This window comes from Homalodisca vitripennis, chromosome 6 (assembly GCF_021130785.1).
Source record: "Homalodisca vitripennis isolate AUS2020 chromosome 6, UT_GWSS_2.1, whole genome shotgun sequence".
NCBI lineage: Eukaryota > Metazoa > Arthropoda > Insecta > Hemiptera > Cicadellidae > Homalodisca > Homalodisca vitripennis.
Window position 1 is genome coordinate 106664446 of NC_060212.1, and position 27253 is coordinate 106691698.

General features: G+C 35.1%; 1 protein-coding gene across 1 annotated transcript in view; it reads right to left on the reverse strand.

Annotated features, from left to right (window-relative positions):
- LOC124364681 (sodium/potassium-transporting ATPase subunit beta-2-like) overlaps positions 1–26718 on the reverse strand; it is a 61872-nt gene extending 35154 nt beyond the window's left edge. The window contains exon 1 of the mRNA XM_046820347.1: positions 26463–26718. Coding sequence (XP_046676303.1) covers positions 26463–26655 — 193 coding nt within the window. The 5' untranslated portion in view covers positions 26656–26718. The remainder of the gene's footprint in view (positions 1–26462) is intronic.
- Positions 26719–27253: the final 535 nt, after the last annotated feature.

The following is a 27253-nucleotide window of genomic DNA, read 5'->3' on the forward strand; positions in this document are numbered from 1 at the left end:
GTGACTAAACTGTAACTAATATTTACGTAGTTGAATATCTAAAAATGTACTAAATATTATATCACAACATCAAATTTTATTTGTCTCTCTTAATTTAAGGGGAGTAATTTGGATTTTATGAGTTAATTTCTTAACTCAAAAACACCCAGAACTTCAATAAAAGTTTCCAAAGGAGAGAAAAATACGGACAATATTTTCATTAATCTATAATAAACTTTAGGCCTTTAAAGAATAAGATAGGAAAAATTTTCAACCTGGAACAATTACAAACGGGCGAATAAAAAAACTTTTTTACAGTATGTATATGAATTACAGTTTCCAGAGAGTGACACGTTTTTTAATAATTAATAACTTATAGGTATGAAATTGCACAAAAAAAATATACGAGAAAATGACACTTGTAAAATATTAACACAAGGAAATTATAATTTCCTTCCGTAATCTTTCACACACGTGCTCTATTACTATAAATGTTTACCATTTCTCGTGTAATGGTCAAAAACTTACTGTCTTCCAAAAAATATCTCATCCCAGTATTACCGGAGCGGTATTTTACCGTTTTAAAGCGTGATGTAGAATAAAGACAGGCGAGACCGAAAGCTCGGCTGTCAAGGTCACGCCAAAAGCGGGTCAAGTCCAGACGTGTCCGCGTGACTTGGGTGTCGCTTGGGTAGGTGCTGGGTGATAATTATTTTGTCACTGGCTCAATTAGCTATATCAACTATCATCGTATCAGTTCTCACTTAAAATTATATACGTCCTTCAAGACTTGAAAAGCCGAATTATTTTCCGTTTGAACATTTGTAACAATAAAGGCGTGCAAACGTTTTTTGAAGCGCAGAAAGGAAATTTGTAGTATGAAAAAGATTTGAGGGGGTTTCCTGGCGTTAATTAATGTTCAGAGTTATTGGTTTGAATACAAGCAAAGCTGGACCAAAGTGGTCAGTACATGAACGCATAGATTTTGTAGGTACAGTTCCAAGTAGCCTACTAATTGTTGCCAGAAGGTGCACTTTCGTAATCTTCAATAAATGTTTTGTAACAATCACAACACAGTGCTTTTAACAACGCCTGTGACGTGATATAAAAGCCGAAATGAATGTGTGTAGGTTAAATAAATCACTTTCAGAATAGTAGCAAATGATGACAATATTATAAGGCATATTTACAACTGAAAACTTGATAAAAAACAGTGTTTACATTTTTGAATTTCAAAGTGATACGTTAGAAACTCTACAAAGGCCTCTTAACTTGTTTGCCCTAAACATTACGCTCCTTTATAAGTAATATGAAAGACTGAATTGAATATTTACAAGTCACAACTGAAACATTAAATTGTCCCATTCCGGTGGTTTTGGGATTCTGGGGGTCATGATCGAAGAAAATTTCCCGGAAGCTACTACCTTCATGAGGGTGATTGCAGTAAAAGTATTTCTAAGAAATATATCTAAAATTATGTAATGTAGGAATTCGTTTATCAAAATTATGAAGTATTTAACAGTAAAATTTACCAAAGTCTACAGTTTCTGTGAGCACTGAAGTTTTCCTGGAAATTACCGGTAAAATCCGCTATGACCAACAGCAGTCAGGCCGCTGTTATCAGCAAATTGACCTCAACTGCCCCCGCTTATCTTTGTTGTGTGTACACTTAAAGCACACGTGACATACACTGTTTACATTTATTTGATCCAGCCGTATCGGTCGCCTCATTTGAAATTGGATACGTGATTTCGGTGACATAATTTCTATAATAGTTCCACAAATAATTGAAACTTGGTATAAAGATTAATTTGGGAAGGGGGGATCATCACTTTCTTATAGAGAGAGCACTGACCATAAATGGATTAATGGTATGTTGAATTCGGTATGTGATCTAAATTTTAGATTAGTTCCAAACTTAGGCCACATGGATTCCAAATGTACACATCCAAGTTTAAGGTTGAGTAGTAACATTTCGAGGTTAGATTTGAGGATGCAAATAATGGATGTTGCCGGGATGTATTTCACCCCCTCCACCAAAACTCTCCCACCGGACAATGAAAAGGTGTGTGGTTCCTGAAATAGACTCTAGAATCATTTATCTATTCGTTTCTAGAGTTGTAGGACAATTTTGTCTTTTACATGCGCATTTGACTAAGTTTGGTCCGAAGGCCAATGACGTTCTGAAAAAGGCACACTCAACATAGGTTTAGGGAGAGAGGAGAGATTTACAGGAAGAGAGAGATTTTTCTCAACATTCCTGTCCAGCGACCATCCTTTACTTGTGGGAAATCTACTAACACTCCTCACTACCGCTAGATGTGATCTTGAGGTCATCCGCCGATGAAACAGACAGTTCCGTGCTCACCAGTAACTACAAAGGGAATGATGCTTTTTCAAACCTAGTTTCCACTGTCAGTAATATTGTCCCGATTCACACACCTCTCAAAATAGTACAATTCTCTGGTTTTGTCAGATGATTTTCCTTCGAACTCAAAAGCTTGGTTATTCAGAAATAAAAGGACACAAGGTTTACAAGCCCCTCTCTCAACCGAGCTGACTATCAACGTTTCAGCCACTAGAGAAGTAGGTGTAATTACCTGTCTAAGGCCTGCTACGATGATTCCTCTTCGTCCATTAAACCTTTTGGAGTAATGTCACAAACAGTAATAAGTTTTAGCCGGTGCCAACCAGTATCAAATGGAACGACCAGCTATTTTCAAAGCCAGTGCATATTCACAGATTATTCTGCTAGCATTCACCCTCCTCCGTCATATCATTATCCATCCAACGTCTACCAGACCTCTGCCAATGTAATAATGTGCACAATAAACAAACACGAAGTTATGAAGAGACTCGCGAGGCTGGATCCTTCCAAAGGGTATGGTCCAGACGGCATCCCTCCTTCCGTTCTCACGGGATCCAGTAATATTTTCGTACCACACACCAAATCACATCACCGACCTCTTCAATATGTCCCTTAGATCTGCAGTTATTCTGAACCTTTTAAAGACGAATGTGTGGTTTCTGTTATCAATTCTAAGATAATGGTGATGTAACATCTTACAGGCCAACAACTGTCTTCCTCACGCCTCTGTCTAAGGTCTTCGAGGGACGTGTGCTGGTCTTTGTTGTTCCGGCATTCAACCAGATCTTCACAAATCGGCAGTACGGATTTTGGTCAGGAACGACCAACCTACTCTCGCTGCAGAATTATGTTATTTCTTCCTCTGAAAGGGAGGGGGAGCAAGACGTTGTTCATTTTGACTATGCCAAATTCTTCTACAAGATCAGCCATACTCACCTTCTAGAGAAACCTGGAGACTATGGAGTGGAACTACACAGTTGACAGAGTAGCTATCTTAAATGGCTGGAATTCTGAGTCCGTTTTACTTCGAGCATCTCTCCCGCGTTCTTGAATTATCCGGTGTTCTCCAAAGCTCTCCACTGGGTCCATTTCTTTTCAGTTTTTTTAAGACTTGATCCAGTCAGTTCCGGTAAGATGTTCGTTTTCGCAGACAGCCTTCAAGACGAGACATCGTAATCTACTACTGTCTCGAGTTATAGATGACACCTAGTTCTCCCTTTCCATCTTATACGGGCTCATCGGTCAGTGGTTGCGCGAGAGTAAAGTTTGTGTGTTATTATTTTCGTCATTATCACGTTTCATATTAGTATTATCTTGTGAAGTTTTGGGTTTATACTGTTTTATTTAGTTTTCTTATATACTTATACTGCGCTTATTGCTATCCCTTTAACGATGATCATGTTACCATATTAAATTCACCGGCTGTTCCTGCATTGAATTGTTATTAGTGCATTTGTTATTATTCTGTCCTCATCGTTACTTTTGTTATATTGTATTGTGTTATTTTCATTGCATGTAACTGTTTAAGTGCATGTTACTTATAGCATAATGCATTTTATATCATGAATGTAAATGGTTCATCTAACCGAATATGTCAAATAAGTAATACATAAGTAAATAGGCACTTAGTAGAAGTACGCCAGACTACCTGTCACCTAACAGCCTTTTCTCAAGTTCCATTTAAAATTTTAAATCCAAAGCTCATTTCATTCTCGAAGCACCCTACTGAGAGACACAAAAGCAGAATAGTGAAGAAGAGTTTTTTCTTCAGCCCTCTGAGTGGTAGCAACTTATGCAGCAGTTTAATTCTATAACTCTACCCGTTCTCGAGATATCCTGTGGAGATTTTTCTGCTTTGTTAACGCTTGGCCAAATCCCACGAATGGCCATGCACCATCATGGAAGTCGATGGTACCTACGTCCTACTTACGAGAAATAAAGCAACAAACGTTTTAAGTCGATGCCTCAATTAGTTTTTGAGATATACTATCGTGCTGACAAAAGACAGGAGAGCTATTTATCCAGTTTTGTTCGCTGTCGCTCAGGCAAGAACTACCACAAATTTTATGACATTTATGTTACGTTCAAATCTGATAATATATTTGCATACCTAAACCATTCATGCCCGTATATGGAGTTGTTATCTAATCTATTACAAGAGGGTTAGTAAGGACGACGCTCTGCGGGTGGCGGGGGCGACGGGGACGGCGCCAAAGGTTGGCGCCACCCCCGCCCAGCCCACCTGCCCACCCTCCACCCCCTGTCATGAATCTAAATGTGGTTTCGCACTGGCAACAACTAACTGAGCCAACAATTTAACAATCTCTGTTATTCTTAATTTCTTCAAAGTATTCATTTTTGCTTTCATTTTTGTCACTTGTGAAGAAATTGTATTGTTGCAGCAAAGCATTCATCAGAATCGGGGAAAGAAATTGTTTGCAAATGAAGGTTGGCGTATGTCACACAGTTGGCAGCCAGACACGTCGGTTGACAGTTGGCCAACGTATGTCTTCAGCCAATTCCTCGTCTTGCTAATCGAAGACCCCTGCAATCCTCGTACATGTATTAAGGATCATAATCACAAGTATGAAACGACACTTAATTCCACTATAGTGAAGGAGAAATATGTATATTTGGTTCCTACTTTGTTGACAAAACTCTTCGTTTGGCATTATGGGAAACAATCGGTATATAATTGGAAAAATATTTTTCTTGGAAATTTAGCAGTGCTCGTTTAGGAGGAAAGATTCAAAATTATAAGAAGCAAGATAGTTCACATTTAGAGATTAACACATAAGTTTTCTACATGGGTTCATTCTACACCAACAGCAATTTACTTGATTGTATAAAATGCTTTAAAGTGAAAACAATTCAAATGCAAAACCGTATTGAATTTCTTGGGAATCGAACCCATGACATCTCAATTACGTAAAAAGGCCACGCTACGGTATAGTTATAGTAACAAATGGGGTTTTATTTTACTTACCGTAGCTAAGCATGGCATATAGAAATATATGAAGAAGCCTATAGTCTCTGCATTAATACAAAACTACACATGGTGAACTATTTAAAAGAAATTATGATAAGAGAATAATAAATGTTTGCACTTAATGCTATTTAATTTTATTTTCATTCAACTCATCTCGTGACAATGGGCTGATTAAAAATTTCCTTGTAAAAATAGTTACTTTGGATTCTTGTTGGAGTAAGAGCTCTTGATTCATATTCAGGTTTTTGCAAAAAAAGGTTGTGAACCTATTATGCTTTGGGTTAAGGTTGCTCACTTGACATGTTGCTGTAGATTTAATTTTAATCCAGTTCAATTTCGAAATCTAAAAAATTAAATATACTTTGGAAGGGCACAAAAAATTCTTAATTTCTTTAAACTAAATTTAAAACCTGGTGCAAATCGGTCGGTCAATAAGCGCGGTATGTTTTCTTAAACCATACGCCATTTTAAGGCCACTTAGATTATCATTGCCCGATAAACCTATAGGTAAACGCACGAGCCCTAACGAAGAATAAATCCGTATCCAAATAATCGGAAACGAAAATTAAAATATAATGATAACATGTGGATCATAATGGATCACCTACGAACTCTGACCCAAATGAAGCGTAAACCAAAGATAAACAATCTTTACAGAGTAGGAAGTTTTTAAAGATATATAAATTTATTAGTTCTTTAATTCATAAAAATAAATGCAGGAAAAAATAAAAACGTTTTGTGAATGCTTAGCAACATTTATTAATGTGCATAAAATATTGCCAATAGTTGATAGACTGTGTGTAGATATTTTTCATGCAGTAGCCTACTACGAAAGAACAAAACAATCAGAGTCTTAAATGATAGTCTTAATTAAATAGAATTAAATGTTTAAATTTTAGCTGTAATGTAAAGTTTTTGACCAAACTAATTTTAATTTAAATATTAGCCTACTAAATCGGGGACAAATTATTATGTGCGCGTTAATTTACGTCTGTATTTCATGGACATATTTTGAAATACATCCTTTACATGACTAGACAACCAAATACGAGATTCGTAATCATTCTTCGAACTGACCTGTCCCTCTTAAAAACCACGTGACCTGCCTGTCGGTGGTAACATGTTTTGTCAGGTAATTATCACTGGTTAGATCTGTGAGTGTAATGGAACACCTGCCGCTCTTCGTTTTCCGCCACTTAACTCTGATAGGTAAACTTGACACTGAACCATACTGGTATTTCGCTAGCCGGGCATTCGCTCTAAGGGTTAAAGCATTAAAGTGAACATAGACCATCAATGCGATAACTCTTGATAGAAAGGTCCTGAAAATTAGAAACTTTTGTACATAGGTTCTGCTTGGTCCAAGGAAGAATTCTATTGATTTTGAGATCAAAACATAAAAGGATAGTCCGTCCGTCTCCTTCAATTTCACCGTCTTCTTCAATCCGACCGTCTTCTTCAATCTGACCTTATCCTTCAATCCGACCGTCTCCTTCAATCCGACCGTCTCCTTCAATCCGACCGTATCCTTCCATCCGACCGTCTCCTTCAATCCAACCATATCCTTCAATCCGACCGTCTCCTTCAATCCGTCCGTCTCCTTCAACCTGTCCGTCTAGTGTCCTTCGACACTATGTTGTATCATTTTATTTCTATTCATTTCAGGATGAATGACCATTATAATGAATGAGCGTGAATGAGGCTTGATTTACCCCCAACTCACTTCCACGTTTATGTTTTGGAGAGCTTGTGCAAACAATCAAGTCCTGAAAGTGTTCAAGCTGTGAAAACAAGCGATCTGCACTATGGCCTAATTGGATTTTAGAGAGTCGTACAAGGAAGCTTCAAAAATTTGCAACCGTTGACTCTGCCCTGTCTCTACATCTTGGAAACAACTCTGTTTTGTTTGTCTAAATGTGCCATGACGAAAGGCCGAGATATACATGAGCATGAGACTAGAGGCTGAGATACCTACCGAACTGGTAGACACAGAACGGTGGTTTATGAACACTTGCCTTCACAGGCAGGTGTTCATTTCCTCTACAATTTACTAGATCCAATAAAAACGCAGCAGCGTCCAAGGTGTTAAAAACTCGTTTGAAACATGTTTTAGTGGGAGACCATAAATTAAAAAAGACTGAATCCGTCGCTTGAAGTGAGAATAATTGGCGAATCAACGGATGTAAGTAATTTTCAAATTCTATGTTAAAGTGACATTTCTTGTTGTGTGTATGCCAACATTTTAGCAGTAAAAATTTGACTTTTGCCATGTGTTTTAAAATGTTCCGGCATTAAAAATATGATTTCATGACACTCCGGGTCCTTTAGTGTTAATTATCAGATTTAATATAAAAGCAGTAAATACAAATTCAAAGCTACACGGACAACTGAAAGAGTTTTCTCGATTTTGTGTCTATGGAGTTTTTATTGGTCTAACGTAGTTATCACAGCCTCGAGCGCGTCTGTGTGCAGACAGCAAGTCTGGTAGCATTGAAGGGCGTTGCCTTCACAGTGTGACAAGACGCGTGGAAAATCGATCCATTCATGAAGCAAAATATGACCATGGTGCTCATACGTGAGGAGAACCAAAATTTGAAGCACGCCAAAAGTGCATAAATGTGGCATATGCGACATTAAGTGCGCTATTTTTTTAACGAATACGCCATCAACGCATTATTACCTGTTCAACGCTTATGATATTATTGAATTTTTGAAATAAATTATTCGAGTCAGTTGAATTGGAAAAATCATACAATTTAAATTTAATATTAATTTATTTAATTACATAAACAAATATAATACTAGAAGTTACCTACTAGTATTACCAACAACAATTGATAGTTAGTTCAACTTTGCACGCAATTTCATTTTGAAATATACCTTCCGGCTCAGTTGGAAGAAAGGTAGATTTCATATGAGGCTGCCATCTCTAAAAGGCAAACAAAAGATGATTTAGTGTTTTATATATGTTATTTGCACATAGCCCTCAATGTTGCATGTTGAATAACAACTAAACTATTTTAGGCCAGTGTGGAGAAAGTCTAAGGAAAGATTAAAGTCAAAGTCCTTAGCTTTTCAGTTAACACACTTATGATGTAATATATGAAGGCATTTTACTGTAGTTGATTAAAATAAAAAAAGAAACTAAGACAAAAAACAGCTTCTGCACGTAACATGACATTTGTAAAGTGTAACTGACTTTGACAGATGAATAAGTACAAACATTTCATCGCCTGTATAAATGTGTACAGATTATGATAAATATTATTCTTCACTTTGACGGGTGATTAAACCCATTTTGTATCTGCTGATTAAGGGGAGATGTACGCCTATATTGTAAAAAAAATCAATATTTTTTTTATATTTTTATCTTAAAGTATAGATTTTTCTGAGTTCAGTGATATATAATACATATATATTTGGGTTATATTTATATGCTAAAAAAAAAATTATAAACATGCTAGTCGGGCGCACGGATCCGTGGTCAGACGTATCGAAGACGTTCTGAACGATAGGATATTGTTTTGAGCATTTTAATATACATAACTTGCACTTTTTAATATTACTTAATATTATTTTAATATTATTATTTCACCAGACCTGCTTAAAAATGTCTCCATGGTCAAACACAGAATGTTTTAATTCTGTGTTGTGGACGCGTATACCTAAATTAAATTTTGTAGGCCTGCAAACACTAAGATTTGGTGTTTTTGACAGTATTATTACTTTTAATGAAGGAAGTCAAGGCAGAATAAAAGTACTTAATGATCTAGGTATAAAGCTAGGCCAAAACTGTGTTTATACCCTACGTCAGATTGATGAGGACCGAGTGAGGAAAGCCGAAAAAGCTGGTGAAGAAGAGACAAAGCAAGCTAGGAAACGGGCAAGAATGGTGAGGAAGAAACTAATTGATGATGATAAGGCCAAGGAACAAGACTATGAAGCAGGAATGTTTTAAAAGGTACTTTTCAATCATATTTTTGTATACATAAAAGTTTTTTGTGAATTACCGAAAATTTACTTTTTTGACATAAATGTTCCTTTTTCTCAGGAACTAGTTGTCCAATCTTCATGAAATTTATATCATATATATAACGTACCTATTCATACAATCCCTGCCACTTTCATAAGTCTAGGTCAAAATAAAAAAAAATAAAAATTTTTTTAAAAACAAATAATTAAAAAAAATATTGAGTATCCTTAAAAAACTTCTAAAGCCAAAAATATTGATTGTAAATCTTTAAAAGTGGCAGGGCTTGTGTATAATAGTATGTTTTAGAAGTGCTAAAAATTCCAATTCGTTAGGTATCATAGTTCTTGAGAAAAAGGAACATAAATATTTGAAAATTAACATGAGCTGGTATAGGGCGTACATCTCCCCTTAAGCCAAGTCCATAAATATAATGGGTAATGGAGTGTTAAAGGGGGATTTCAAGACCAGTGGGGCGCAAACCGGGGGTATTTTCGTAAAAGGGATAGGCCTATATGTTAACCAAGGGTTTTTACGACATTGAGTAAAACAAACGAACACACACACACACACACACACACACACACACACACACACACACACACACACACACACACACACACACACATACAGGCATCATTAGATTTTATACACTAGTATATAAGTAAATTTAATACTTATTTTGTTTTAATGACGGCGTATCAATTTGATTTGTAAATTGCCACGCCATTTTCAAATTTTCATTCTAGCATTTCTATAAATATTTTACAAGCAGAATCAATTTGTAATGTAACGTAACTTAGGCTAAATCAAGGCCATGGAAAACAACACTAAAATATAACACTCCGTAAAATAACCGGAAGACGATAAATTTTCACAATATCGTGTGATAAAAACGACTAATGTGTCAACGATAAGAAGTATTAGTTTATGTAATGATGCCTGTTACACTGAGACTCAGGTGCCAATCACCCGAAAGTTAACGAGATATATCTGGTTTGGAGAGGATTGACTGATATGTGACGCGGATAAACCAGAAATTTTGGTTGACGTAAAACTTGATACGATAAGATTGATCGGTATTATTTTTTACTATCCTAGGTACACAGGAGTGCTATTAACATTTGCACTCAGATAAAGCAATGTCTGTAGAACATTTGCAAATTTTCACTGATATCTGCAAACTTTAAACACAATATATGCAGTATTGTTACCTTTGTGACTTTGGCAAAAGTTGGTGGGGAATATGATTTATCGATATTCAAATCAAATAAAACATTTTTTTATTGCTGTATGCATTATACATAATATGGCAAAAGTCAGATATTTTATATACAATTCTGGATTTTTATATATTTTTATCCACAGTGTAACATTTTCACATAAACATTCCCACTCATTAATTCCAGTCACTCGTCAATTTTCACCATTTTCAACGCCAGGATCAGCTTTCAAAATTGATGGTCACCCAATTGCATGCTAAACTTCGTCGACATTTAAAAATACCATTGATGCTAAAAAGCGTTCAAGACGCGATTTTAACGCCTTAGGCGTTGGTGGAAGCTGGTCATTTGTTGATAAAATAAACACCTGCTTACGAAGGCAAATGTTCGTAAACTACCGTTCTGTGCCTTCCAGGTTGGTAGTTGTCTCTGATTCTAGTCTCATATTCGTGTACGTCACTGCCCATTATCAGGGTACATTTGTACATACAGAATAAAACTGTTTCCAGGATGTATAGACTGGGCAGAGTCTACAGTTGCAAGTTATTGAGGGCTGGTCGGCAACACTCTCTGAAATTCATGTTGGCAATGACACGAATCCCTTTTATATTGCAAAAATATAAGGAAATTAGATAATCATTTATATAAAACGTTAAATGTGTAATATACATGGATAGTAACTAATACATTTAGGATTTTCGGGGTGTTTACTTTCTCTTAAAAGAGCAAAATCAAAAATTGTCTTTTAAAACAAAACTTAGTTTGAAAGTTGTATTAAAAAGTTTTTTTTGGAATCTAACGATACTAAACAGATTTGGTGTCAATATGTGAACAGTTTAGTGGACCTACTAAATTTATTTATGTATGGGACGATTTTGTCCAAATTCGAAATGTATTCTCCTAATATCCCTTGATTACTTTTTAATTTTTCAATCTTTACTTTTCTTGAAAATAAACTTTATATTAATTTTATAAAAAGAGTTACCCATCCTGTCTTACAAACTCTGACAGTTCCGATGGTTTATCTACAGCCATAATATTACAAATAAAAAGGCGCAAATAGCATCTTAAACGTGCAGTGGATTACTTATTAAATCTACGTACTCAATTTGACGTGACGCTTGATGCAGTGCCAACAGGTATAATAACAGAACGAAAGGGACAAGGTCGTGATCCATATAATTCCATGCACATTGTGGGAGCGAACAGAGATGGGTGATTCATATAACTCCATGCATCATTGTAGGAGCGAACAGAGATGGGTGATCCATATAACTCCATGCACATTGTGGGAGCGAACAGAGATGGGTGATCCATACAACTCCATGCACATTGTGGGAGCCATGATCCATATCTTGCACATTGTGAGAGCGAACAGAGATGGGTGATCCATATAACTCCATGCATCTTGTGGGAGCGAACAGTGATGGGTGATCCATACAACTCCATGCACATTGTGGGAGCGAACAGAGATGGGTGATCCATACAACTCCATGCACATTGTGGGAGCGAACAGAGATGGGTGATTCATATAACTCCATGCACATTGTGGGGGTGAACAGAGATGGGTTATCCATATAAATCCATGCACATTGTGGGAGCGAACAGAGATGGGTGATCCATATGACTCCATACACATTGTGGGGGTGAAACGAGATGGGTCATCCATATAACTCCATGCATCTTGTGGAAGCGAACAGAGATGGGTGATCCATATAACCCCATGCACATTGTGGGGGTGAACAGAGATGGGTGATCCATATAACTCCATGCACATTGTGGGGGTGAACAGAGATGGGTGATCCATATAACTCCATGCACATTGTGGGGGTGAAAAGAGATGGGTGATCCATATAAATACATGCACATTGTGGGGGTGAACAGAGTTGGATCATCCATATAACTCCATGCATCTTGTGGAAGCGAACAGAGATGGGTGATCCATATAACTCCATGCACATTGTGGGGGTGAAAAGAGATGGGTGATCCATATAAATCCATGCACATTGTGGGGTTGAACAGAGATGGGTCATCCATATAACTCCATGAATCTTGTGGAAGCGAACAGAGATGGGTGATCCATATAACTCCATGCACATTGTGGGGGTGAACAGAGATGGGTCATCCATATAACTCCATGCACCCTGTGGAAGCGAACAGAGATGGGTGATCCATATAACTTTTTTTCCGTAGGTATATTCGGTATGTTCAATTTCAACATTGTGATTAATAATTCAAAAAACAAACCTAGATCGTATTGCGTATGGTTGCCACGAGATTTCCATTTATTTCATATGTTTACCATCATACCATTGTTAATATTATTAAACCTTTCAACTTTTGGACCCCTATGCACCCATTTCAAAGTACCTTCTCTTTACTACTGATCCCTATGTAGATAATCAACATTTTATGTGTGTTTAAGCACCAGACTAAATCACGTTGGGCGGCTAAGAAATTAAGAAAATGAAAAATTTCATAATTAGAGGCGAAGTTAAGACTCCTTTAAAATTCTTGAATGAAAGGCTTTAAGTTTATAGTTCAAGTCTAAGACTAATTTCATAGTTTATATTGTTGTTATGTTCTGTCAGAGTTTATATTTGCTTTTCGATTCTATAGTTTATTTATAGTTGTTATATATAATGTATTGTATCTATTTGTTGCTTAATTATTGAATTCCAAGTTTAGTAAAGTTTAGCCGAAAGTAGTTCTGCTTCCAAACAAAAAGTAAGGTACGCTGGGGAAAATCGGTACATGGTCTTGACTGAGTGATAAGCATGAGAGCTGTTGTGTACTCTAGTGGTTATATTCTTGTTTTCTTTTTATTTGTCAATTTAACATTCTTTTTGCATGACAATTAAGCTTTGTTACTTTTCTGTTTCGTTTATTGTTATTGTTATTTAGATGTAATATTCTATTTATTGTTATTACTGTTTATGAAGTCTTTATTTATATACTATTTCCCTATATATTTATAAGTGATAGATGTAATGTAGAATACTGAGAATGTATTTATTGGTATGTATTGGTTGTTGCATTAGGGATACTATTTGGAATACTAATATGGAAGTAGGCACACATAAAATGAAAAATAATTTAATTACTGAGTAGGTATAATGCCCACACACGCCATTTTTTGTGTCTGGGTTATTTTTGCATGTTACGATATTGCATATTTCTGAATAAAGGATTTCTGACTTCTGAAAGACTTAAAGAATTTAGTATGTAACACAAAGAAAGCTGTTGGACTTAATTTTCATCTCTAATATGCAAATAGACGAAGCAAATTTAAAAACTGAAACCGACTAAATGAAGACGAGTTCCCCTGGTGGAGTTGACTGGACCTGTGCCAGGCTTGTGCAACTGCGGCCTCTCGGTGCATTCTTGGACAACAGCACATGGACGTACATTCTATCGCTGGGGTAAGTGCAAATATCAAGAATATCAATGCTTTTCAACGGCGTCTGAGATACAGAATTAAACTATGGGTCTTTTAGAACTGATGGCTGCTTTATAATATGTTGGTATCGACCTAAGGACGTAGGCAGCGAGGGGGTCCAAGGGGTCCGGACCCCCCAATTTTCAATTTTTTTCAATGATTGTTTTGATAAACTATTATTATTTTTATTTAAATAATTCAATATTACTGACATGCAGTGCTGAAAGATCATTCTCATCAAAGAAACGGGTCAAGAACTTTTTAAGAGGGGGCCTTATTCTTTGTCCACTATGGGAAAACATCACTTGTCTGGATCCCCTCCCAAAAGTCCTCTCGTGGCTTCGTTCCTCATCGTCCGATTTTATTAATGTAATAAATTTACCCTTCAGAGTTATCAACAACGAAAAGAGCCCAGCGAGTGACAGTCTGCAAAACTCCTGAATTTGTAATAGGCAAGACACTTTTACCTGCCGGACGAAGAAACGCCTGTTTATGATCGCACATTATTTCATTTCCTGAGGAAAAACTGTAAAAACTTGTTTTATACCTTTTACTGAAATGAAAAATGTATAAAGGTAACCGAAAAGAATGTAAATTACAATTTTTAATATACCTTTTAAAGATAATTGAATCTATGACTTTTTGCCATATTCGGCACAAGTTGCACATGTGAAGAACTTAAGCTGAATAAAAATTCTACTCTTAAATGATGATGCAAACCGGAGCGATGAAGCAGAGCAATTTGTGACAAACCATAAGTTTTACTCCGCTATGTAATATGTGTTTGGCCTCAGAAGACGCTAAGAAAGAAATTTTCAATTTTATTTACTGCAATTGCTTGCAAAATATTTTCCTGCCAAAAGGCCCTCTGCAGGAAATGCTTTACTCATGCATACTTGTATTGAATATTGAATGTATATTTTGTAACAGGTGTAAAACGTAGATGAAGAACTGTAATTAAAAAGGGAGGCCGTAACGGAACCAAGGAAGTTCGCTCCGTCATGGATTACTATATTAAACGCTTTTCGCTAAAAAAATTTTTTTCTGAAAGCACAGATATATAATGTGGATAAGATACTGAATTAATTTTCAGAAATTTAGTTGAGATAGCTTGAATAGTATTGATTGTATCATACTTATACTTGAAACGGTAGAGAATTACACCACTAGCTCGGCGTAAAATATGTTTAATTGATAACACAGCTGATTTTATTGATAACACAATCGCTTTCCGTGTAATTTCTGAATGCACTCAAGTGAACTTATCCCTTATCACTGACACTCAAACAAGACATCAACACCGGTGGTAACTAATACCGTGTGATGATCTTCGCTGCCAAAAAGGTCCAAACCTCTCCGTACCTGTTCAAACCGGTCCGAACTGCCTAGAACCAGTCATCAATAATCTATGTGGGTGATGTATTATCAACTAACGTAAAAAGAGATTAATTTAACTAACTTGTCGTAAAATGTACACTTGAAAGTTGAGTTTTACAACCAGAATAACACTTGGAACCGTGATTATCAAAGCACGCCCCTTCACCTTCACAGGAAAGAGGTTATCGAAAAACTTAACTGCTTGACCTATTTACGACAAGAGATTGCAATTAAGGATTGAATCACTTTTGGGGATCATGTTTCTAGATAGCAGTGAGTACACATAATAAATGTAAAAGTTTTTATATTTTCTGTTGTTTTAATATGTTTAGATTCTTTACAAGGTGTTTTTGTCACTACATAGTAAAACCCAATAATTGGGTTTATTACTATTTAAATATTTTAATACAGCCTTAAACATTTTCCATCGAAGCATTAGAGGAAAATTAAAGTATTAAAATATATTATCTAAAGAAGGTAACAGATTTAGAGACTTCAAATGTCTACATGTAAGAAACACAATAGTTGAGGAAATTCAAATTGATTATAAATTAAATACTATCAACCTAGCCATTTTAAAAAGACTAACTATGTTAGTTTGGTACACCAAACTGAATATTATTGTACTTTTCTGTTACTATTTCACTAAATTTAAAGTTACTTACCTAGGAGTTATTTTGTAACAAGCCTTTTTTAAGGAACCAGCTTATATGTCAACCCTCCTTAGCCCTGTTATTTGTACTAGGGGATTCAGAAGAATATATTTTGAATTTTTATTACTATATATAATTAAATCATGTGTACAACGTCTACAATTGTACAAAGTGTACAAATTTTGATATTATTTCAAGTTTTAATCCTACGAATACGTGGCCGGTTTTTATATTTTCGATTAAAAACTGCTAATAAAATCTTAAGATTTAACACCCTCACTGTGGAGAAACAACAACACCTGGCTGAGTCCGAAATATCTTAAGTTGTTATTATGTTGACAATTTTTCGATGCGGTATGTACCGTAATTCTTAGATTGACTGTTACCACTTCAACTGTTCTATTCCCAAAATAGCGTTTAAAGCAATTTTCATATTTAAGTATGAGTTAAACATTAAAATTGTATATTTACTCATATTTGCTGTAACGTCCTCATAATGAGGGGCCAAAACCAGATAAGAGACAAGAGTAGTAATTTTATAAATGTATCCCAGCATGACTCACATTTCACTTGGTAGAGATGTCTTCCTGGATCTCGATTTAACGCATCTTTTCCAGTGTACATGCACAGTAGTAATATTGCCCAGAGATTCATTCACATTTGAGCTAGATGTCCTATTATCCCGTATGCGAGAGGAGTTTTTATCGTTTTCTTTTTAAACAACCATCATAGTTTAATATTCGAATAACCATACTTCACTGACATGTGATTGCACAAAAGCAATAAATCCTTTACAAGATCTTCAACCGATCAAAACAAGTCAATAACATACATTTTGTTTTCATTTAGCTATTTTGTCGTTCGTTGTGTCGTTTCTGTTACATTTCACGTTGTAACTTTAAAGAGTACTGTAATTTTGAAACCAGTTTTTTTTAATTCTTTGAATTAAGTGAAAGATCACGCAAAAACTACGTTTAATCACGACGTTAAAACATACAAACAGACAGCTAAGTCAAATGAACCAATTTCAAAACTACAATAGGCACTTTCAAAAATATAATAAAATCAGTAAAATGGATGTTTACCTTATTATGAACATAGGCCTACGTCACAAATTAGTTTCTTTCTTGACTCCTACTCACTTTCAGTGAGTATTTGAATACGTCAGCGACTCAAGTTACAAATTGGTTTTGGTCAGTCGGTCCATTAGAAAGTGTAAATTTTTGTGGAGCGCCTAATTAGCACGCCTTTAGTGTGAAGCCATTCTTAAACTCCAATAATTTCGAGGGTAAGTTGGAAAAGCAGTAGTTGTCAATCAATATCTGGCCTTCGTGGAACAATTTCATAGATTTTGTAACAAAAAATTTAGTTTAATAACGGGTATGGAATGCGAAGGTAACGTTCGAGCTCAAGTGTTCACCGAGGTAACACAGACGGTGGCTATTACAATTTCTGTATTACAAGTTCGTCTCCAAGCTACACATCTTTCACAAAATGTTCTTTTGATAATCAGGATCTGAGTTGCGTTTTAACTAAACTGACCCTCCCCACTGTAATATAACTAACTACCTTGAAGAGAGGAAAATAGATTTTTTACACGAGGAACAATCTTAAACATGTAAATTTGAAAGAACATCTGTTTCTGTACAAAGATATCTGTTAAAAGAGTTTCTTTGTATCAGTTCAAAATGAAAGGTGTCTGTTCAAAGGATCTCTCCAAAACCGGATGTAAATCATGTCATTGGAATGCTTGTGAAGGGGTCTGTGAGAGTAGAAAAATGAGCTTTAGAGTATTTTCTACCACTATGAGACAGAGGCATTTATCACAAAAACTGCAGATAATTATTATTAAACTACCGAAGTTATTTCCCCAGAATCAAAGCAATCCTTGGCTAAAGGTGCTATGGATCAACTTGCAACTACAATAATGATACAATATAAGATAACTAACAGGCAGGAGACAGTTTGCTCACTCAATCCGAGCAAGGTGCAAAGTTTAGTCATAAATTACAATTATACTACAGGAAATTAGCTATCACTTTTAAGTATCGAGATATGGCCTCGCCACTCAACCGAAAACAACTCAGGAACCGCTTCATCAGCTCCCGAGTGGCTAATACCGAACAGGTATTTTCCCAGCCTGAGCCACAAAGTGATTGAGCGTGTTTGATAAAGATACCGAACATGTCTTTTCCCAGCCTGAGCCACAAAGTGATTGATCGTGTTTGAGAAAAACCGAACAGGTCTTTTCCCAGCCTGAGCCACAAAGTGATTGAGCGTGTTTGATAAAGGTACCGAACAGGTCTTTTCCCAGCCCGAGCCACAAAGTGATTGATCGTGTTTGAGAAAAACCGAACAGGTCTTTTCCCAGCCTGAGCCACGAAGTGATTGATCGTGTTTGAGAAAAACCGAACAGGTCTTTTCCCAGCCTGAGCCACTAAGTGATTGATCGTGTTTGAGAAAAACCGAACAGGTCTTTTCCCAGCCTGAGCCACAAAGTGATTGAGCGTGTTTGAGAAAAATACCGAACAGGGTTTTTCCCAGCCTGAGCCACGAAGTGATTGATCGTGTTTGAGAAAAACCGAACAGGTCTTTTCCCAGCCTGAGCCACGAAGTGATTGATCGTGTTTGAGAAAAACCGAACAGGTCTTTTCCCAGCCTGAGCCACGAAGTGATTGATCGTGTTTGAGAAAAACCGAACAGGTCTTTTCCCAGCCTGAGCCACAAAGTGATTGAGCGTGTTTGAGAAAAATACCGAACAGGGTTTTTCCCAGCCTGAGCCACAAAGTGATTGAGTGTCTTGAGATAGAAACAGTCAAAATAACTCAAATGTAAGAAATTGGCTATAAACAAATTGAAAAGATATAAAATACTAAGGTTTACATATTTTAGGAAGGAAAATAATAATAAAGGAAGAAACCGTAATCATTTTAGGGAAGAAGACCTGAAATAAATATTTTGTAAAAGAATTCTAAATTAGGTGAAACTGACTCATACACAGTTCGATGATGGTGCATGGTTTTACAATGGTCTTACGGGTAGCCATGATGGCAACAAAAATATAGCAGAAAAAATAAATTTCCAAACAAACTCAATACACCCATAAGAGGCTCAAACATGTGCCATATTAACATATGTAACCCTATGTGGCAATATATGCCGAGAAAAATTTTAAATTTTAAATGAAATTTCATTCTCACAAGAAAGAGTTCTATGATGGTTCAGATAAGGTAGAAGGAACCTAACCTAATCTAATGACGGTTAGAACTACGTCGGACATATAATCCAAATGTTATAATAATCCATATTCTTATATGGATAATTTCTGTGACAACTTCTTTTTTTATTCTGTCTATCCGTCTGCAGGACTTCTCAAGAATTAAGTGAGCTATAGATTTAACATTTTGCAACCTCAGTGAAGCCTGTTACGACCCGTGGTCTACCTTGTTTTTGTTTAATATTGTAGTTATTATATTAAAAGTAATTTTTGATAGTTATACACTGAATTTGGAATTACTCTTGAATCCGTGAATAATCTGAATCATGAGATGATATATTTCAGCTTATCTCTAGGAACTGTGCTCACTGTTACGTAGTGCTATGGAAAATAACAATGGAGAAATGTACAAAGTTCGCGTTACAGGGAAAGAGCCGTAGATAGTGATGAGGCACAACGTTCGCACATTGAGAAAATCGCGAGTCCAAAGCGCTCGCAACCGATGCTTATTTTTAGAACACAGCGTCACGACGCTGGCTGGCCCACTTTGTTACATACGGAAATTGCAGCGGCGCGACGCGACGTCTCGCCTCCACACCACGGCGCACCAGAGATCACAAGGGAATGTTTAAAATAATCACATCTTTTCAAACTAATAGTCCAGGAATTCATTGTAAATGTTCACTGTATAAGCACATAACCTGATTTTTAATCAAGTAAGAAATTTACCCTAAAAAAGAAATCAACCGTCGCGCTAATTTTGGCGAAGGTCGAACTTGGAAGGTATCAAAAGGGTTAAAATTTTGAACCGTTAAAGTTTGTTTCATATTCTTAGCTTGACATACTTAAAAACTTATTAAATAAATGTTAAATCAGCGCACGCTAACCATAAGCAGACCCTTAAAGTGTCGACTTTCAATCTATTCACCTAGATTATACAATTATTATTTGTGTGCCTGACTGTCAGTTTTAAGAAAAAATAGGCCTTCCGGCTCAGTCAGAAAAAGTAGTAAGAATTTGTGACAGATGAAATGTTATTAATTCATTCTCATGGGATTTACATGTATTCAATATCTCTAAAACCGTTCTATACAAAAGAATGTTTAAGACAAAAAGTTTAGGAAATTTTATAATCATTCCAGAACAGTTTAGTTTTTTTTCTTTAAATTCATAAATAACGGAGTTGTCACTTTTCAAAGGTTTAAATGGTCGCTATATTGAAACGAAATGGCGAGTAAAGTTGGCCAACGAACTTAGCCTAACCAAAACATTTATAAGCTATGCAGAAACTTTCGGTACATGCTACGAGTACCATGAGAACAATTGCATTAGGCTGATCTTGTATACAAACTCTGCCTTATTATGGTTCCAAAGTTTTAACCATTTTCATACTCTCCCATTTCGACTTCCACAAAATCAGTGCGGCTGATGATAAATTCCTTTTTTTAGGAAATAATCATTCTATCGATATAAAAATATCCAGGTTGCGTGTTTATAAAGTACACGTTACGTATGTATCTCGACTATAAGGAGATCTCTGAATAACTAGAAACAAAAATAAACATTTAAAATAGGGGGGAAATAGGCCATCGTCGTACTCTTGAAAATAATGTGAAATTCTGCTTATGGCAAAATGTTATCTTATAGAGTATTTGCATCACTTGGTCTCTTTGAATTCTTATATGTTCTCAAACCTTTTAAGGGATTTAAGAGAATGCTTTTTTAGAATGAAGTAATAAACATTAAAAGGTGAATCGAGCTTGAAATTAACTAAAAGTACATATATAAGAGGTCTTTCTATTTCATTTTCTGGTCACAAGTTGGACATAATAATAATTTTATTTCATTTTTTACACAACAGTCGTTGATGCAGTAAAATTATACTATTCTAGGGATATATTTTTTGTTACCCCTAGTGTTGGTGTTTACTCCAAAAATATCTAGGAGTAGTCTGGCTGACTGAGTGTGTATGGCCCATGAGAGAAATGCCACAGTCAAAGGTCAGTCTCCCCCGACGCCATTGTCATAAAAGGTCACATCGGCTCTATAAACAGCTATAAACGCTTGTTTTTTATTCATTCATTATCTTTAAATGTTCAATAAACTGATTTATGGAAATGGCCGAAATCACTAACTGCCAAGTACTGCGATCAAAATAAGTTAAAACAGAAGGTACGTAATAGTAATGCTAGGTAGATTTAGTATACACAATCAGCCTACATAGCAATTGTCTTCATGGCAACAGTTAAGAAATTTTCTAAATAACTTGACCAAACATGCAAGCTCAAAATCTCTCCCCCCCCCGTTAAAAATTGTATATACATACATATATTTTATTCCAAAATGGTGGCCGTTTAGACTTTAAAAATTTACAAATCCTTTCTCTATGGGCTTAGAGAAAAATTAAAAGGTGTTTTGGAATACTTTTCCAAAACTGTTTTGAGACACAAATCTTTAATCTCGAACTTTTTTTAATGTGTAAATCCAATAAGAAATAAGAAATTATCTTTCGTCACAAAATCTACTTTCGACAACCGGAAGGATTACTTTTGCTCGAAATCGATTACTATCATAGTGATGCAGTTTGACGATCCAACTCAAACAGATTAACCAATTTACGATCCAAATTAAGACAGTTTGATTGGTAATTTTTTTAGTTCTTAATCTAATAATACTCAGTATCAACTTAATAAAAAGATTCTGTAAGGGCACACAGTCCATTTACACCTAAAGGGTAATTTAATAGAATATTAGGAAAAAGGTTTTTTCTGCGTAAAGCATACATAACACATGAACGCATGATGACTTCCCATCTCTTTGTATATTCCTATATATTTTTTACATTTACACAATATAAAACATTTTACAATAACTCTATTCAATTACAGGTATTATACAAAATTTATATTTAACTAACACGGTAATTGCTTTACAGTTTTGAATACGGAATGTACAAGTTTTAAATTATTTTATATTTTGTCATAGTCATTTCTGTAATATCATGAAATATTTCATATTTTGGTAATACAATAGTTTCTTTGAAGTGCATTTTTGAATGGAAAATGGAAAATCTTGGTCCATTACGTGAATTTCTAAAATTATTGGACTAGTATAAGAAGCAATTTTCACTAAATTCTAAACTTTTACTAATTACGTTAATTGTTATAATTCATATACATTTAAAAAACAATTTAAAGACTAACGTTGATTGTTATGAAGTCTTTCAGAGGACTTATGCGGTTAATAGGGAAGATTTCAACGTTGTTTTTTATTTAATAAATACTCGCTAAGTTTTACCTTCATGTCAATCCTATAGTTTATTTGTACGTTGGGCCCATTTAGGTTTTGAAATTAAGACGTTTCTACCCAAGATGTAAGTTCTTAATAAATATCCCACACATACTGCACAATTTGTCTTAACCCGTTTCAACGTCATAAAAATTAATAATGGATGTAATAATTTAAGCCGCGCTTCGATTTTATAGTTTCATTAAAAAAGAAATGCAATTAAACGACCGTGGGGTTTAACCCGTAAGAAACAAAATTGCGATCTTAATTACTTCGGATATAACATTTTAGAAGCCACTTCAGTCAGTCATCACTTATTCCAAAGATACGATTAGCAGTTTCCAAACTCTGTTGAGCTCTTCTTGTAAATAGCATAATCTTTAAAAGAATGGACAAAAGTATGTCACTTTTAATAACCTATAAAAATACTTTTATCGAAAAAAAAAATAAAAAAGATTCTTCTAAAAAAAAGAAATTTAATACTCTAACGCTGTTCTTATGTGGCTGAAACTAAGATATTACAGTCAGACCTTAAATTAATTCATCTTAATTTGGGCCAACGACCCCAATTATGATGTCCGTCAAGTTTATCAAAATTCTAATAAGCTTTCATATGACTTTGCTCCATTCTGTATTAGGTATTAGCATTTGTACTAATGTGTTGATCTAAAATAAAAATAAACAGAATCTACGATATGAACTGTAATTACGTAGAGAAAACCAGAACAGAGGCCTTGAACTCATGCCACAAACTCGATAACTCGCCCAGAATCTGTAAGTATCTCATTTACTTTATCGTATGAGTAACTGGATTGTTTAGTTTATTCTGTGTTTTGAATCTGCTCGGCCAATTCGATCTTTACGTTGGTTTTTAGTTTACGCACAAAATATTCCCCAAATTTGTATTGAATTTACCCTTCATACTAATTCATTTTGATTACAGAAAATCATTAATTCGAGTTAATTATTATTTGGTATTATTATTAGTTCTTTTAATAAAACATGACACTTTTATTTACGTGATTTTCTTACATTTGCATTGAGAAGGGAGACAATTGAAAAAACCAAATTAGATTTATCTTTACTTACGAACTATAACATTTACATCAATGAGAATAATAACACTAAACTTTGATTAGTGCATATGATGCTGTTGTTAGTATAACTGTATAAGTTATGATATACGGACAGTAAAACTCTCCATGATAAGGTTTTCTTCGATCATCAATTTTTATTGGCGATCTTCTCTCTGCCTGAAAGAAGATTGTACTGGCATTTTCTCAAAGCTTCAGGAGTAGCGTCAGAATACACAGAAAATTCTCTTAAGACTTTTCTGCTCGATCAAATATCCGATTTCCTACCAAGGACTCAAATCTTGTCACTCCTAGTCTTAGGACGCCCAAAACATGTAAACGCTAGCTTTAAACGACTTATTTGGCCAATGTCAACCATTTAAGATCATACAAGAACTGCATACAAGGATATTTTTAAAACCAAAGATTTAACTCTAAAAACCTCCACACGATCTTGTTAAAGTTCGATGGCTCACAGAAAATAGGCACTTATAATAAAAAAAATAGGTGAACGCCACAACTTATACATTTAAATAAACGACAGTAACTCGCCATTTGCCATTTTGGACCTCGCCACTCAACCAATAAGAGGACAAAACTCGCTGTCAGTCCTGCGTGTAACAAAAATGCGGAAACGGTGTCCAAACGTCATGATGGTTAAATATAGATGAGTGCGTAGTACCTTATGACTGCAACAGCAAATAGAACTCAACAAGTAGACCTCAAAAATCCTTATCAACAAGAAAAAAATAACACCATCAGGTTAAGGGTGGAAAATCTACTATTAGTAATTTTGTTATCATAATATGCCGCGTACATTTTCTGTACGATGAATGCTTTCACCATCCCTATTTTGGAATATGTGAATGGAAGTGATGTTCTACAATCCCAAAACAGTTTTGTTATGATGTTTATAGAACAAACAATGACATGAGAATTATGACAGTGTCACTTATTTTCGTACTCAGCTTTTTAATAGCCTCATAGTTAGCAGGGATTGCGTATTTTGCCTCGATGCTGTTCGGTAGTTCAGGTTCATTTTCGGTAGTTCTAATGGTCAGGTGTTATTGACCAATGAGGAAGATCAGTGATATGAGTGAGACTATAAAAACAAACTAAATAATAATAATACGGTAGTAAAATTAAATTTATGTTGAAATTTCCGCCTGTTGGCCATAGGTTGTATTATAATCCTCGGAGAGCATAAATGGCAAAATGTGTGTAAGAAACCCTCAATTTTCATCACTTTAAAACTTTATTTAACTAATCTATGTAAAAACACATTTCCAATTGAATAATTATACATCTTAGTAGCAATAATAAGAATAGACAGGTATTCCTACTCGTCAAAACACATTAAGAAATATTTTGAGTCCAACAGTATTAAGTAATTAGTGTATTAAATGTCTATTCTATTAGATTGGTGTAAAATAAACTAGGTACAAATTCACAACCCTGAGAACGCCATAATGGCATTGTGCACATTCATATAGATAGCATCGTTTCGTATACGAGATAAAATGAGTGTTAAGAATTTTTGGTGGAATATCAGTACATATGACAACATTCTGTAATGTATTAATATAATTGTATTCCAATGATATCGGGACAAAAAGCTTTCTTACCTTTTTAATGCATATGATCATTTTTATTTTCAAAATTATTTTTCGGCTTAACACCTCTATTTTTAAATATTAGTAACACCATTTTCAAGAGTCTTTGAAAACGTATTAACACGTGTAACTTATTTTTCTAAGCGTTTCTTAATCGATAATACTAATGTTTTAAGAGAAATTTCAAATTCATTCAGTCAAATTCATTTGCAGTTTTAACTGATTTCCTCGAGGATTAAACTCGTGTCCACTCGATTAGAAAGGCGCATCCCCAAAACTACGGTATAGATTATTTACCAAAAGTAATATTAATATACATTAGCTTAGATGTACAACTTTTATAGCTTCACTTAACGCCTAAAACTTAAAATACAGCCCAGTGCTGATTTTTTTAAGAGTTTTAAAGTATAATAAATTATTTTTAATTATACTTTAAGCATTTAAAGATAAGCATTAAAATAACGCACTACAGCTATTTGCTATTCCTATGTACGAGTATTTAGTGTGTGGATAATGAAACATTAACATGAACCGGTAAAACTATAAATATAGTCATTACATTCGTAAGATTTGTATTTCTATATCGTTTATAATAACATACATGAAAATAATATGAACTCGAAAAAAGTTACAGCTACTCGGATATAAAACCTTTATACTAAAACCACTACTCAGCCATGCGCAAGATTGTTTTCTAATTAATTATCCTATGTAATTCATGACCCCAATGTAATTGAAAATCCCTACAACAGACATTGTGTCTTGGGAGAGACGTTCCACTCAATTGGGGAAAGAAATTTGAAGATGACTTAACTTTTTTAATTTGTATTGCATTTCAACGCATTAGCTATTAAAAATGTCTACTTTTTAATTTTTAAAGATTTAAATGTGAATTAACTTATGTTTTTTATTGCCTAACTAAGAAATGCACAGAAAAACGCAGATAGTGGCAATAGTAAAAGAAATCATAACAGCTCACAAAGTACAATAGAGTTTTAATCATTAATAAAAGCGTGTTAAAAAGAAACAATGTGTGTTTAAATTTAGTTAATTTAACGGGATTTTGGAGACATTTACAATACATGGAAGTTCATCGCACAGAAGAGACACTAAATATTTTAAATTAGGACAAAATGTCAATGAATGAAATACTTTTAGAAAAAGTGTACGGTATATATTTTTCGGCTGTGATCCTTTTTTAAATGGTTTTCTTAGTGGATTATGTTTTGTTTCGCACAGTTTTAATCTGAAAGAATGGTGGACCGGAACTCACCCCAGCTCTTGCCTGTCCGCCCCAGAAATTGGTGGGTCTCCGGGTTCCAGATGGTGGTTTTGAACTTCTCCCAGTTGCTACGATTGTCCGGCACAGTCGCGTACTCCCATGTGTAACCGCCGATGCCGTTCTTCCCCGCCACGGAGACCGTGGACGGCGTCTTGTTCATGTGTGCGGTCGGGGCAGAGAGCATTGTGCTTGTGTCGACTGTAGCTCACTAGTCACTGACTGACTCGCGCCGCGTCGGACAGCACAGTTCTGCGCTGAGCTGACACTCGCACTCGCACTCGTACCTGCGATCGACTATCGATGGTCGAGACGCTGTGTTCGGTGGTTCATCCATTGACAATCGAATGTAGCATGAAGTTGAATCACTTGAATTTCCCAATACTTAATCGATTCAAGTATTGCTTCCCCGTCATTCATTAACTTTTTATGGATAATTTGTGAAACAAATATTATGTATATGAGAAATAAACACATTTAAGAGGCGACGTACTGTAGTGAAACAACCTTGAGGTTTATCACATAAGAGCAACGTTAAACCTTAAACACCTTTAAGTCGTCTTAGAATTATGACTGATGCTCATCTCGTACCCAAGAGCTTTTCCGTTAGGAATCTTGCAAATCTTGCAGTGTATACTTTTTTGGCATTTAAACGATAAAGCACAAAATAGTTTGAAATGTTTTATTACAAATTGTGTGAAATAATATTTTTAATTAAAAAAAGCATGTAGATACACATTGATTTATCATTAAAACGGGACGTCTCTCTTAAGTTTGCAAAGTAA